Source organism: Trichosurus vulpecula, chromosome 4, assembly GCF_011100635.1.
Source record: "Trichosurus vulpecula isolate mTriVul1 chromosome 4, mTriVul1.pri, whole genome shotgun sequence".
Lineage (NCBI taxonomy): Eukaryota > Metazoa > Chordata > Mammalia > Diprotodontia > Phalangeridae > Trichosurus > Trichosurus vulpecula.
The window spans coordinates 60,095,394-60,111,391 of record NC_050576.1 but is presented as its reverse complement, the minus strand read 5'-3'; the positions used below and the strand labels follow the sequence as shown (position 1 = coordinate 60,111,391).

The 15,998-nt window shown below is 39.9% G+C and overlaps 1 protein-coding gene across 1 annotated transcript in view; it reads left to right on the top strand.

Moving 5' to 3' along the window:
- Nucleotides 1–15,998, top strand: part of ILDR2 (immunoglobulin like domain containing receptor 2) — a 92,906-nt gene that overhangs the window by 30,170 nt on the left and 46,738 nt on the right. Inside the window, exons 3-4 of the mRNA XM_036755483.1 lie at nt 7,350–7,736; nt 9,196–9,315. Coding sequence (XP_036611378.1) covers nt 7,350–7,736; nt 9,196–9,315 — 507 coding nt within the window. The remainder of the gene's footprint in view (nt 1–7,349; nt 7,737–9,195; nt 9,316–15,998) is intronic.

Sequence of the window (15,998 nt, the reverse complement as noted above, 5' to 3'; positions counted from 1 at the left end):
TGATGTTGAAATAATTTAATGCGATAAAATATAAATAAATAGTAAGACAGAGGTTTCAAACAGGAATAGGCTGCGTGCTTTCCACAACACTCCTGAGTACAACTCAAACCAGATTAAAATGTAATTGGGAAATATCTAATAAAATAAATAAACTAAATGACCTGTTTAAGGACAGAAAAAGACTGAAGCTGCAAGATAGTGTGGTCCTTTGGCTCATTTGCATGTGACTGTTTTTAGAGTTTGAGGGGGTAACACAAAATGGCAAATCAGATAACTTTTTGGAGACTATGGGATGATTAAATAGGACTGTTGGTTTCATAACTAATAGAAAGATGGAGTTTGTGAGTCTTACCTTGTAAGAGAAAGATGAGTTCCTAAATACCAGGAAGCTCTGATTTAGGCCAGTTTGAGTATTGAATCACCTAGCAGAAGCAGTTAAGAAGGCAGGAGGAACTACTGGGCACAGTCATCTTTAAGGAAAATTTCATCTGCTGGACTATGGAGACTGCGGACTGGCAGGAACAAAGACCCGTTGGAAGACAGTTGCATGCCTATTGCTTTTTGGTAGCATCTGCAATTTAAAGGAGGCGAAGCCTCTTAGAAGTGCTTGTTGCTCTTTGCTTCTTCTTTCTAGTTTGAGAGGGAAAACAGGTTTTACAGCTGCTTTGCTATAATCATAGGTTGAAGCTGATTTGACAACACAGTATCCTGTTGAGTGAGAATTTGCCTAGGTCTCTTCTGCATTTTCTAGAGAGCCAATCTGAGGAGCATGGTAGTTTTCTAGCTTATGGGAACTGCTTGTCATTATGATGAAGTAACACTACTTCAGTGCCCTTTTAATGACTGAGTTTAAAAGGTTTGCCATTGCTTCATCATTCTGAAGGTTAGGAGGAGGGTAGATTTGCTTGGGAAAAGAGCTATGAGGAGTAGAAGGACAAGATTCATATGGTACAGATTATAAAGGGAACAAGGACATCAAGTCCTACAGTCTGGAATTGTAAGGTGCCCTGATTACATGAACTGTCCTCCCTTATGTCGTCCTTGCTAAGTTTCTGTAAGCACGTGCCACACTCTCTCACTATAAGCATTGGTGGAATAGTATGGAATGTGGTGTATCAATTATTCCTATATTGGCTTTATATAGAGTAACTGTAATGTATTGATTATTACTGATGTTACCTTATCATTAAGTCAATGTTTTAAGTTTAAGAATTAATGGTGTCATCATTGTGACTGATTGGTTTTGTGTAGATGAAAAGGGTGCCAGTGGGGGTTCAAGTACTTAAGTAAAATTAGGGAAAGTATATCTCCCTCACAACAGGGTTACCCCACCAGAGCCCTGAGAAAGTTTGAGTTACAGCTATGTGATGGTGGTCCTTCTCTAACAAACCAGACTTGCCAGCATAAGGGCAGGTTGGGGTGAGTGAGCCAGTTCAGAGTAGCTGGTCTTCAATGTAGCTGTTTCGGATGAAGCGTAGGAGGCCACACAACACAAGCCTCACATAGAAGGGGCTAATGCAGGATTTATTGTGGTGACATTTGCAGGGACCCACTGGAGAGATTCTCCATCCAGAATTTAGCAGATTCCCTATTGTTAAAGGAAGCCACTAGGGAAAAAATAATAAATTACTGGGTTTTTAAAAAAAATAGTTATCCACAGTATTTTTCCTTTTTTAAGTCCTTTTTTGTAACTTTCTGTGACATAATTTTGATTATTTGAATATTTAAGTATTACTGATGATTAATTTATTATATCTATAAATAAGGTGGATATGAGTAATCCAGATGTAACATGCCTGGTGCTTAACAAGGTAGTGCTTAACAAGGCAGATAGAGTTTAACACAGGATTCTTAGTTAAAGGAATACCATTTGACCTAAGAAATAGAAATATTGGTGATATTTCATAAGATACTATTGAAGAACGAGAAAATATAAAGTATTGACTAAGAGTTGTAAAGAGAAAAATAAGACTTTGTGTGTTTCATTTTTGTACATTTCCAGAAGATGTAGACTCTTCTAAAATTCCTGGCATGGTAGAGGTGTTGCAAAGTGGGTGATTAGTCTTAGAACCAAAGCTCTCACAGAGGAATAGGTGTGTGTGTGTATCTATATATACACACAGAGATATGCATGTATATACAGACATGTAAGTATATATATAAAGTACTTGAAGCTGTTTCTAGTATTTCAAATGGCTTTGCATTATCATTCTAATATTTAAATCCAACTTAAGCAAATTCTAATAGGTTATTTCTAAATGATCTTATTAATTAACATCATTTTAACTGTATGTGACATTGTGACGATACCTGTGAAACATTATTATCCACCCTCGCCATGTGACCAGTTAATTTTCTCCTCCCATCATGCATTTCCTAGATGACATCTTTTATTTCTATTTTACTTCAGAGTTCCTCAATGGTTATATGTCGTGGCCTGCTTATACTCACTTGATGCCTTTCCATTACTGTCATTTAAAATTCTTTGGCGATTGTTGTATTCCATGTTTTGTTGCCTTATTGCAACACTGATAGAATGTTGGTCTTATAAAGATGGATCTTTGTTTTCATAGGAAAGGTAGAATTGAAGGAGCTATGGAATTTCCTGAAAGTATCCCAGCCCACATTCTTCCTCCTGTTCAATTTGAAGTCTAATTCATGTTCATCTATACTGTCCGTATGTATATATACTAATAAATTTTCTATCCTACGCAATAGACATTCTTGTCTGCTTGGTCTTTGCTGTGTGGTGGTCAGGGCAAATTCTTTAGAATTGATGCAGTCTATTCCAGAAGGCTCCGTAGTGTTCCAAACCAATGGTAGCATTGACAAACCATCATCATCATCATCATAGCTAGCATTTGTAAAGGACTTTGAGGTTTGCAAAGCACTTATATCATCTGATTCTGTTGGGAGGCCCTCACCATTCATAGAAGAAAACCTCTTCATCTTGGACTTTGTGCTGCATCTCTGCTAACACAATGACCAGCACCTTTGGTGAGCATGCATCTCCCTGTTTTAATGCCCCATCTGATGTTTATGATCAGAGAGTCATTGGTTTAAGATTATTTCTATTATATTTTAAAGGAATATTGAATGATTTTGATCTATGGGTTGGAGTGACTTTTGGAAAAGAACTAGTAAGGTGGAATTTTGCTCTATAGAGTCAAATGCTTTTCCATAATCAGCACGTAAAATAGGGTCACGTATTCTTTGCACTTTTCAATTAATTGTGAAATGATAAAGATGTGGTACCGTTGTTGAATATCAATTGTGAAAACCCACTTGTTCTCTCACTAAGGATGTTCTCAATTTGCGTATCATTGACTCATGAAGATTTTGTAGAGATAGTAGGCAAAGACATCACAAGTTGTTGATGTTTCCTTGGCCAACCTCTTGGAGGTCTGTTATGTGATCTATACCTTTGGTATAGTGCTTTCACAATCATATATCCTCCAGCATAGATCTGCTCTGTGTGTCCTTGATCCAACCCCCTTGTTTTTCTCTGCTTTGTTTTCTCTAGTGCCCGTTTCTACTTCATCTATGAGCACAAGTAGGAATTGGGTACCAGGTTCCAAGTTGGTGGTTCTTCTGCCCCTGATGGTGGAAAAAGTCTGGTATAGGCTTTCTGTAGATCTTTTTTCACTTTTCATTTGTTGTTCTTCCATTTTTATCCTTAAATGCTCTTGGGATAACTTTGCTTAATCGTATCTCTTGCCAAGGTTTTTTTAAAACTAATTTTCCTCTCTACTACTTCTCTCTATTTCGTGATACTGCTCATAATCTTCCTCTATCTTTCTTTATAAGACTTCTCAAAGGAGTTTACAATCTAAATTGAAGTTGCCTTAAGCGTCCATTTCCCTCCATTTGGCAAGTAGGTTAAATGTTTGCTGACTAATATGCTCCTGAGTTCTTTTGGTCTTTTTGTGGCAGAAGATTTGTAGTGGTTAAGACATTTTACAAAACTATTGTAATCTGTTTGAGGGACATTTCTTATGTACATGTTCCATTTGTCATTGCTAATTATTTGTTTAAGTAATTTAGGATTGAATTGTTTTCATTGTATGCCATATCTTTTTTCTCATTCTTCTTCTTCTTACTTTTTTACTAATTCTGATCTTTGCCCCAGCAAGTCAGTGGTTTAACTTTACAAAAACAACTGATACAAGGATAATTGCCACATATAATGCCAATCATTTTCCTAGCTCTAGAATAGAGTTTATTTCATTTTGTGGCAATGTTATCTGTGGTGCTTGCCATGTCTCACACCTACCAGTTCTTTTCTTGAAGAATATATTCACTATGTAAAGATGTCAGGCTTCCATGAAGTCTTATAGGTCTTTGGGTTCTCTTATTCCTGAGCTAACGTTCTTATATACGTTTTACCATCCTTATCTTTCTCAGTTTTATATTGATATTATTGAGTATAGATTGATTAAATTTAGAGGGTCTTAATGAGTTCCTCATAGAATTTCTCCACAACTTCATCCTTAGCAACCAATGGTGGTATATGAGCTGCCATTATTTTGATGGTGGTACCATTATTTTCATATTTTCGCAAATGCTTATCAACACTGCAATATGAAATGTCCTAAATCCCATGAAATAATGTTTCTTGTTGCTGCCAACTCTTTTCTTTGCCTCTCTATGTAATATCTGTGAGCCATCTTTATATTTAGTTGTAGCTTCCTTCTTTCTTCTGATTTCATTTATAACAAGAATGTTAAAGTTGATATGATTCATCTCCTCTGGTAGTATATTCTGTCATTGGACATCTCATATTTAGGTTACTAAGTCAAATTAATGTTTCCAGATTGTCAAAAAATTGAGTGATTCTTAGCATTCCTTCTTTCCTTTTCTGCCCTATGCCACACCACTGCAGAAGTAGAAGGGAAGTACACAGGAATGAGGGACATTTTCTATTTTTCTTTGCTTCATGACTTGATATGACCAAAAAAATTCATCATTAGGTGGCCATCCTCCTGGCATTGAGCCTCTCCATAATTAGCTGGATTGATCCTCAGAAAACAGACTGGTCTGTTGCTAGAGCTGTATTAGAAGCTTTTCTAAAGAGGAAGCTGACAGGTAGAGAAGTTGACACCTTGAGCATTCCCTAGTTCCATCTTGTCGCAGAATTTTCCCTTGGATGAGAGTGAATGAGTTCTTCTACTGGAGCAAGATATTTGAGCTCTAAATCAAATCAAACCAACAAGCACTTATTATGTGCCAGGCTCTGGGCTAAGCCTTAGGCATACAAATAAAGGCAAAAGATAGTCCCTGCTCTCAAGGAGCTGACAGTCAAAAGAGACAACATGTAAACGACTATACATATACAGGATAAACATATACAGATAATCTCAGATGGAAAGCACCAAGATTTAGGGGGTACTGGGAAAGGCTTCTTGTAGAAGGTTGACCTTTAATTGGAACTTAAAGGAAGCCAAGGGAACCAGGAAGTAGAAATGAAAAGGGAGAGAATTCAAAGCATGGGGGACAGCCAGGGAAAAGACTTAGTGTGGGGAGATGAAGGGGCTTGTAGGAGATACACCAAGAAATGGAGTGTCACTGGATCACAGAGTATATTGGTGGGAGTAGAGTATAAAGGCAGGATGAGTCTAGGTTATAAAGGACTTTAAAAATCTGACAGAGGATTTTATATTAGATTCTGGAGGCAGTAGGGAATCACAATAAGGGAGGGATGGTGGTGGTGGTCACAGTTGCACTTAAGGAAGATCAATTTGGCAGGTGACTGGAAGATGCATTGGAGTGAGGAGAGACTTGTGGCAGGGAGATGAAAGATGGCAAGACTCTGCAATAGGGTGGTGGTAGTCTCAGTGGAGCAATGGAGGAGTATATGAAAAATGTTATGAAGATAGAAATAACAGGGTAACAGATTGGCTATGTGGGGTGAGAGAGAAAGAGGGAGGAGTTAAAGATGATACCTAGGTTGGGAGCCTGGGTGACTGGGAGGATGGTGGTACCCTCAGTAATAATAGGGAAGTTAAGAAGAGGGGGGGGTTTGGGTGGAGGAAAAGATAGTTTTGGACATGTTGAGTTTAAGATGTCTATGAGACATTCAATTCACTCAAGATGTCCAGTAGGTAGTTGGAGATAGGAGATTGGAAGTCATGAGAGAAGTTAGGGCTGGACAAATAGTTTTGAGAATCATCCACTTAAGAGATGATAATTGATCAAGTAAAGTAGTATAGAGGAAGAAGAGAGGAGGACCCAAAACAGAGCCTTGGGGAACACCCATAGTTAGTAGGTGAAGCCCAGAGGAAGATCAAGCAAAGGAGGTAGAGAAGAAGAGTTCAGACAGGTAAGAGGAGAAACAGGAAAGAGTAATGTCATGAAAACCTAGAGGGGAGAGCTCTCTAGAGAGGGAAGAGAGGGTGATCAACAGTACCAAAAGCTATGGGCAGGTCAAGAGGACGAGCTCCATCAAGAGAATACTCAATCTCAGCTAAGGGGAAATTCCACAAAAGCTCTAATGGGGGAACCAAGTCAACTCCTCAGTATGCCAGCTTCTTCCCAGAGCCTTTGTTTCCCTTCAAGGAGCTCTCTCTAAAGAGAACCTGACACTGACACTGTATGTGACCTCTCTCAAAGCTGGAATTTTACCAAAAGACCAACTTTATTTTCATAGGCTCTCACTAAGTACACTCCTCACAGAGTCACGGAGCATCACGTAATCATTTAGTGTGGTTGTTCATTCATTTCAGTCATGTCTGACTCTTTGTGACCCTATATGGGTTTTCTTGGCAAAGACACTGGAGGGGTTTGCCATTTCCTTCTCCAGCTCATTTTATAGATGAGGAAACTGAGGCAGATAGGATGAAGTGACTTGCCCCGGGTCACGCAGCTAGTAACTATCTGAGGCCAGATTTGAACTCAGGAAGTTGAGTCTTCCTGACTCCAGGCCTGGCACTCAATCCACTATACCACCTAGCTGCCTGCAAGTAATCATACTATCCACTAATTATGAGAGTCTTATGCAAATGTCTAGGCTTGAGCCCAGTGTTACCTTGAGATGATGATGATGATAACAGTAGCTACCCTCTTAAGGTTTGCACAGTGATTTATATATTTTGTTTCACTGAAGCTTCAAAACAACTCTGTGAGGTAGGTATAATTATATTCCCATTTTACAGATGAAGAAACTGAATCTGAGAGAGGATATATGATTTGCCTGGATTCACACTGCTCTGAAGTGTTTAAGGCCAGATTTGAATTCAGGTCTTCCTGACTCCAATTCCACTTCGTACTGGACCTATTAAACAAGTCCCAGAAATGAGACTCAACTTTCCTAGCACCAAGTCATTCTCCCATTTTAAGTCCTGAGGGATGAGATCCTCCCTTCTTATGTGGATATGACATTGGGTTTGTGGTTTTTGCTTTCACAGCGATAGCCCAAGGCTTGCAGGTCATAGTACCTGAAAGGTCGAAGAAAGCCATGCTGTTCCAGCCAGTTGTGCTAAGCTGCCGCTTCAGCACATCCTCCCAGCAGCCGGCTGTCATCCAGTGGAAATTCAAGTCCTACTGCCAGGATCGAATGAAGGAAGCCTTAGGCATGGCCACTGCGGGGAACCAGCCCCTCAGCAAAAGGAACCTCGAGTGGGACCCTTATCTGGATTGTGTAGACAGCAGGAGGACAGTGCGAGTTGTGGCCTCAAAGCAAGGTGCTGTTGTCACCCTCGGAGAGTTCTACCGGGGAAGAGACATCTCCTTTGGTGAAGGTAATTAGATCCTGAGGGTGTCTGTAGTTGTTGTAGTAACACAATCCTAACCTTGAGGGGAGAGAGAGAGAGCTGTTGATGGCCCTTCTAACTCTATAAATATTTGATCTTGTGGGACAAAGGCATACCAAGAAATTTAATAGCTACTTAGATGGAATAGTAACTTTTATGTGACACCTCAGGGTTTGGGTAATGCTTTCCCTATGCTATCTTATCTTTATTTTACAAATGAGAAAGCTGAAGCTCAGAGACATGTCTAGGGTCACACAGCTAGTTGGGGATAGAGCTAAGATTTGAGCCTAGCATTTAGATCACAAGCCCAGTGCTCTGTCCCTCTCTGATGTTAGACCAGAAAGAATTGTTCAGAGAAGAGACAAAGCTGAGTCCTGATCAGACGTTGTTTCAAAGTGATGTTGATAACAGGTCCTGGATGCAGACTTGACTTACCTCTTTTGCTAGACATCAAACTGTGTACTAATGTACCCTGGTGTTCCTTATTTCACATGGCAGACTTTGCTCTATTATTTCTGACTCAGGGAGAAGAGAGGTTCAAAGCACTAATGTGTGACTTTCTTCAAATTACAACTTCTCTGAACCTCAGATTCTTCTTCTGTAAATGAGGGAGGGTGCAGTTTATTTAAAGTTCTCTATGGTCCTAAATATCCCTAAGGCCCCTTTCAGCCCTAAATCCAAGATCTAATAGCCTTCTCTCCTCCTTCTCCTTGACCTTAATTTCTTATACAAGGCTAAGTCTGGAAAATCAGAGCTGACCTAGGATTATTCTTGGGTTGGAAAAATCCTTGTGAATCTTGTTGATTCTGGGGAGATTTTTCTGGGATCTCAGAGACTATCTCAGGCATCAGCATTCTCCAAAGAAGACACCCACCTCTGGAACTAGACTAGAATTAACCCCAAATCTACTGTTATCTCTATTCTGTAGGATTGTACTATGAGGTGGCAACCCACTTAGCCTAGGGGCTTACTAACATGCGATAAATAATGCTGTGTTTCCAATGGGGAGAGGAAAGAATGGAATGAGAATGGGGGTAGGGAGAGACATCAGTTTGAGGAAGAGAAAGAGATGGGAGGTAATTGTGTCTCACAGCATCACACTTCTACTGGAGGTATACTATCCCAATTTTCCACAGACCATTTTTTTAATTATGGGGAAGCTAAGATAATACTTAGGGGAGAGGTAGGGAATAATGGGGTGGTAGGATGACCAATTTCTAGGCCTTTCCAAGTTCTCTTTCTTGTCTTGTGGTTTGCCCCAACAGTTTTTAGGCCTCGGATCACAGGGTATAGTGGTGAGAACACAGGGCCAACAAGTCAGGAATCTCTGCCTTGCCAAGACATCATCTTTCTGGGCCTCCATCTCATCACCTGCAACATGAAGGGGCTCTCCTCGCTCTTGAAGGACCTCTCTGATCCTATGACTCTTCTTGTTTTTGTGTGACAGGTGCAGAGCTCAAGATTGGGAAAGTCATGTGGGGAGACAGTGGCCTCTACTACTGTATAGTCACCACCCCTGATGATGTGGAGGGCAAAAATGAGGACTCGGTGGAACTCCTTGTGCTGGGTGAGTGGAAACCACTTCTCCCCTTCTGGCCTTGCTTGGCCAGGCTGCTTCTGGGTCTCCTCTTTCTTCACAGACATATGAGTTTAGATCTGTGTGTATTATTTACTCTCTGTCCAGACAGACCCACCTGAGGATATACACATGCTTCATGTGCTAGATACCCTCGTTGCTCCGAGGCTGTCGCCTTCTTTCACTGTTAATACACGCATTTCTCCTGATTTCTAGCTTAATTTTCCCTTTTCTCTTCCTCTTTAACCCCCTCTTCTCTTGTTCTATATGTGTCTTTTTTCTATGCTAATGTGTTAAGAAAACAGGAGAGAAAGGCCTTTGAAGGAGGGAAGAGACAGGCCAAGGGAATGAAAACAAAATTGGTATTTCAGTCTCTCCTGAGATATGAGAGATGCTTCCCCCATCTAGTTCATTTCCACCTAAGAGAATCACAAAGGGGAAAAGGTTGCAGTGCGTGGATATCAGGGCAACTAATAATTAGTTGGTTGTTTTTTGGGTGCTTGGTATTCAACTTTCCAATTGCTCAAGGAAAAAAGGTGAGATGTGAAACTGATTGACGCTGCCTAGGAGGGCTTGACTTCCCTTCAGAACAAACACACTGAATTATCTTCATGAATATAAATGTACTACTTTACCTTTTTTGTCCCTTAATACACAGGTTGGGTGTTTATCTTCCTCTGAAATTACAAATGAGGAAAATTTTTAAAAGTTTTTTTTTTAAAAGCAAATTGCTTCAATTTTGGAAACAAAAGCAATAGCCAGTACATGGACTGGAGGAGGGATTGTACAAGAAAATCCACATTTTAGTTGACTTTAGTTATTTAAGAAAAATTAAAAGGAAAAATCAGGTGATAGTAAATTTCCGAAGGGCATATACTTTTGAAAGTAGATGTGTTTGGGAAGCTGATATTCACTGCTAGAAAAAGGCACTGCTGCTGTTCCTAATATCCAGCCAACACTCTCATTCTTACTCCATTTCCTGTCTTTGGGCATTTTTGTACTTCTCTCCTCCATGTTAGAGACTGCTTCCCTACTTCTCCTTTGTATAATCCTGACTTTCCTTCAAGACTTGACCAAAGCTGTACCTTCTCTACCCCTAAGGCCTTTCTTGAGCCCTCACATTCTAATGCCTCCCCTCCTCCAATTTACCTGATATCTATTTTTTACATATATAGCCATATCCATATGTTTGTTTCCTTCATAGACTGTAAGTCCCTTGTGAGCAGGAACTGTTTCAGTGCTGTCTTTTCCTTCCCAGTTTTCCACAAAATGCCTGGTGCATGCCAGACCCTTTAGTAAATGTTTGTTGAATAAAAAAAGAAACAGACATAGCTGGAGGAAGAGGCCACTGCTGCTGTTCAGTGTTCCATGACTTGTTCTGGGCTTCTGATCCCTTTTTCCTTACGCTTTTCCATTTGCCAAGTGGAATAATGGTGATAGTGGTTGATTTTCCTCGAAGGTTGAATTAGTTTTCATGTATGATATACTTAAGCATAGGAGAATGAAAGGTTCTCAAGAATTGCAAACTCTAGTTGCCACTGTCTGCATGAATAAAAATACAACATATTTAAAGGGAAAGACAGAAGTGGAAGTCCTGTTCTGGTACTGTAAGACACCCCAGGGAAATGAGAGTGGGAAATGGCTATGAATCTCTAAACCAGAAGAGGAAAAAGAAGATGAATTTCTGCTTAATCATACAACTATGAAAGCCAAGTTTGAAAGGATAAGTGCCTCATCGAGCTGGCAATTAGCTAATTGTGGACACAGTTATTTGCCCAGTCCAGTTATTTGCAGAAAAGTAATTGCCTACACAGGAAAAAGAGGTAAGGTGGAGGCCACTTTAAATAATTTGGACCCGGTTGCCCTGCAAACTCTTGAGAAATAAATGCATAGCATGAGAAGCCATGTCATCTGAGGATGTGCTGAAGTGGATGAAGGACACTTCTCTGGATCAAAACATATAAAAAGCAACTTGTGGGAAGATACTATTCTCAGTATGACTCCAACAAACGGGAGGGAAATGGTGTCAGCATCTGAGAGGTGGGAGAAAGGAAAGCTTGGATGCAGTGATGGGAGAAAAGAGATGCAGCTGAAACAGTATCAGTCTTGATTCAGCTGTAAAGGAACACACTAAGTAGAGAGTAAAAAGAGCACTGAATTCTCAGCAGGAGAACGCAGTCCAAGCACAGTGTGGCCATGCTTGTTAGTTGCATGGTCTGAACTTATATATGAAGCGCTGTGACTGGGTGACTTCCAAAGGCCCTACTAAAGGTGCTGCTGGTCTGTGATTCTAAGCACAAATCAAAAGACAGCACATAACATATTCAGCATCTCAGCAGCCACATGAGAGGAGGATGTGCGTCACAGCCATGGTCAGACCAGCATTTGGAGTAAGGGTAGACAGGGTATATAACGCCTTGCATATAGTAAGCATGGAGGGTACCTTAAAAATGTCCTTTTTATGAATGCTTATACCTAACAGATAAATCTGAAATATTGCATTTCCATGGAAAACTAGAATCAAAAAGTAGACAATCCTAGAACAATTCTTATTTCCCATTCAGGGCACCTGAAGGCTTTGCCAGTTGGGAAAGGGATTTGACCTCTATGCTGAGAATAAAGTGGGGCATGGGCACTTCAGCAAATGGATCACCTGACTACCTGGAGCCACGTTGTAACCATTCACACTCACAAGGGAATCATGCAGAAACAAACAGTGGGCTTTTACAAGGTTTCAGTGACAGAGAGAGTAACCCTTAGGTCTCTCACCAGACTATATAGAGAGGTTGCTGACTGAGAAGATGCTCCAGTGGCTTGAATTAGTTTAATATTCTCTTTATTTTTATGGTAGGTAAGGAAAAAGTAGGTGAATAGAAGGGACTGGTTGAGATGCATATAGTGAGTGGGTGAAGTGGATTGAGATAGAGGGTTAAAACAGAAGCCAAGTTCAGGTGAGATTGGCCTGACTCATTACAGTTGTGAGGGGGACACAGCTCATGGGTCTTCTGCCTGCTGGCACAAGCTTTCCCAGGCCCACCACAGTGTGATCCACCTTTTCTGAGCTGCTTACCATAGATGTACATGATTCTGTGGACTCAGCATATTCAAGGCTATGTTACTAGATTATTCAACAATTTTAAAACTTGTGTATAACTACTTTTCTCAAGGTGGTCCACTTATGATACAGTCAATATGCTGTTTCCAAATCTATCTTTCCTTTATCAGTTTCCTCTGTTTGAATCCTAGTTCTTTCTCTTGCTAATTAGGACGAATAAGGCAAATTATAGTCTCTGAGCTTCTTTCCTCACTTGGAGAACTAGGTTACTGGACTATTGTTGTCGTGTGTTGTTCAGTCGTTTCAGTTGTATCCGACTCTTCATGACCCCATTTGGGGTTTTCTTGGCAAAGATATTAGACCAGTTCACCATTTCCTTCTCCAGTAATTTTTACATATGAGGAACTGAGGCAAACAGGGTTAAACTTGCCCATGGTCACCCAGCTAGTAAGTGTCTCAGGTGAGATTTGAACTCAAGTCTTCCTGACTCCAGGCCCAGTACTCTTATTCACTGAGCCACCAAGGTGCCCTTAAAAAAATCATTGGACTAGGTGAGTTCTAATATCTCTTCTAACTTTGAAACTGCAAACCTAAAATAGTCCTGGATTTAAGTTATTGAATTTAATGAAACTTTATTTTAAAATGATTTATAACCACAAGAACCCAAGAGGTTGGCCTAAAAATCCACATGGAAAAAAATACTGAGTAGATGAAGAGTGCCAATTCATCAACTATACTATGATAGGCAGTTGAATTGTCATCCCAGAGTTGTTAGCTCACAGGGAAATACGTGTTGGATTGACCCTACAGTTCAGCAAAGAGCTAGGTCCAGAGTTGAAATACGTATATGAAATAACACCATCTTACTTTTTCTACTTTTAAAAAACTTAGAGTATTGCACAGTTAGATAGTTATCGATAAGAACTGCCATCACTGATCAGACTAACCTTTTTTGAGAGAATTACTAGAGTAATAAATTGGGAGAATATTGTAAACACACTATAACTGGACTTCATTAAGGTATCTTGTGGACAAGATGGAAGAATGTGGACTCAATAATACTACAAGAATTGGTTGGATGACCACACCCCCAAATTGGTGTATTAATGTCAACATACTGTGTCATTGGAGTGTCATAGGGATCAGTCTTTGGATATATTTATTTAATGACTTAGAGGAAGAAAGATACGGTGTGCTCATTCTATTTTCTGATTGTATGTGAAAGATTGTTCCAAATCACTCATGATAAGAAAAATTCAAATTAAAACAACTAAAATTTCACCTTAAATCCAGCAAACTGGCAAGGAGGAAAAAATATAGAAATAGTCAATTTTGGAGGGCCTATGGCAAGACAGACACACTAATACAGTGTTGGTAGAGTTGTGTATTGGTCTAATCATTCTGGAAAGCAATCTGAAATTGTGCTGAAGATGTGAGCGAAATGTTTATATACTTTGACCCACAGATCCCACTGCTAGGCACATAGCACAACAAGGTCAAAAAACAGAAAGAGCAGTCTAGGTGGCATAATGGATGAATCACTCAGTCTGGAAGACCTGAGTTCAAATCCAACCTCAAAAACTTACTAGCTGTGTGGTTTTAACTCCAGTCTGCCTCAGTTTCTTTACCTGTAAAATGGCGATCATACTAGCACCTGCCTCCCAAGCTTATGATGATTAGATGAGATAATTTTTGTAAAGTGCTTAGCACAATGCCTGGCATATAGTAGGCACTTAAGAAAAATGCTTGTTCCCTTCCCCCACAAATATACCAAAATATTCATAGTTCTGCTCTGTGATAGCAAAGAACTGGAGACACAGTGCATTCTTCTGGATTGGGAAATGGTTAAACAACCCGTGGTACCTGAATATAATGGAGTACTATTGCGTTGCAAGAAAGAATGAATCTGAAGAATTCAGGGAAGCATGACAAGACTTTTATGAAATAATAAAGCGTGGCAGTAAATAGTATAAACAATGAGCACAACACTATAAATGGGAAGAATGACAAAATGAAACTGAACCTTATTTTTAATGCTCAAGAGTTGAGAAAATAGACCCAGCGGTTTTGTGCATTTCAGCCAACCTTCTGTACTTCAGACACCTTTTCCCACCTCCAATAAAGGATAAAATGGAGATGCTCCCTTTACTGCAGACCTGGGAGGGTGTGGATATGCATGTGTACTATTGCATGTATTGCTAGATATGGTTGATATGTCGTTGGATTTACTAAACTGCTTTTCCCCCCACTTCTTTTTTAAAAATCTTTATTGTGAGGGATGGCTACCTGGGTAAGAGAGGAAGGTAGATACATTAGGAAATAAATATGACATAAAACCAAAATGCATTATTAAAAAAATTATAGTTGATACAAAGCTGGGAGGAATCACTAATATATTTGATTCCAGAATCAGCCTCTGAAAAGATTTCAGCAGGAGTGTGACCAAAACTGTTAAGAGCCTAGAGATTATACCATGGAAAGATCAACTGCAGGGAGTGGGCATATTTGGCCTGGTGAGGAGAAGACTTGAGAGGGAAATAACTGCATGTGAGGCAGCTATCACATAGAGGAGGGATTAGATTTGTTTTTCTTATTCCCACAAAGCAGAGCTACAAGCCCTGGGGAGAATCTGTAGAGGGGTGAAGTTTGACTTTATACAAGGATCTCTTTCCTAAGGATGAGAACTGTCCCAAAATGGTTTCCTTGGAAGACCGTGAGTTTCTCATCACTGGAGGTCTTCAGAGACTCCATGATTATGTAATAGAGATCGTCAATATAGAATCGCAAGGGAACCCAGAGTTCACTGAATTCAACACCCTCATTATATAGATGAAGAAACTGAGGCACAGTGACGTTAAGTGATGGGCTCATGATTACACAGGTGACGGGCTGGATTTTGGAGTTGGGTCTCTGACTGCAAAGTTAGTGTTCTTTTCAACACATTTACAAGAGGGGATTCTTGTTCAGATATAGATTGGAATGGATGACTGCTGAGATGTGTCCCAACTTTGACACTCTGTAATCTTTCATCAGCTTCATCAACAACAACATGTATTAAAGATCCCCAGGTTTCTTGCTTCTTTGTAGAACTTATCAAGGATAGGGTCACTGCTGAAGACTTGTGATCAATAGTCTTGACTTCTGGGTAGCTTGTAGGTTTTATTTCCTTTCTTAACAAACTACCTGTAGCTATTGGTTTCAGCACTTACTGCAAAGGCAATAAAATAAATTTGTTCTAAAATTGTTCTTGTTATGTTCCTCCCGATTCTCACTACCTCATTAATAAACTCCAAACTTAAGTCCCTATCTCACCCCAAATTGTTATGAATGTTGTTTTGGGTGGGGGGCAGGAGCCAGAAACAAATTAACAAAGGAATAAATAAGAGAGACAGTCCTCTTTGGTGGGAACTGCACAATATTGAGAGTGCTTTGAAATGAAAGGTGCCTTGGTAATATTTAGAGAGGCATTTGAGATCATAGGGTCATGCCAATAGAGGTCTGATTTTCTGGGATTACACATGGAAGCTGGGAATCAGGGGGCAGGGACTGGCCTTTATATCCTGGAATTGTGCCACTGTTTGGTTAGAAATAAAAGTTCTCTGGGATGGCTCCAGCTGGC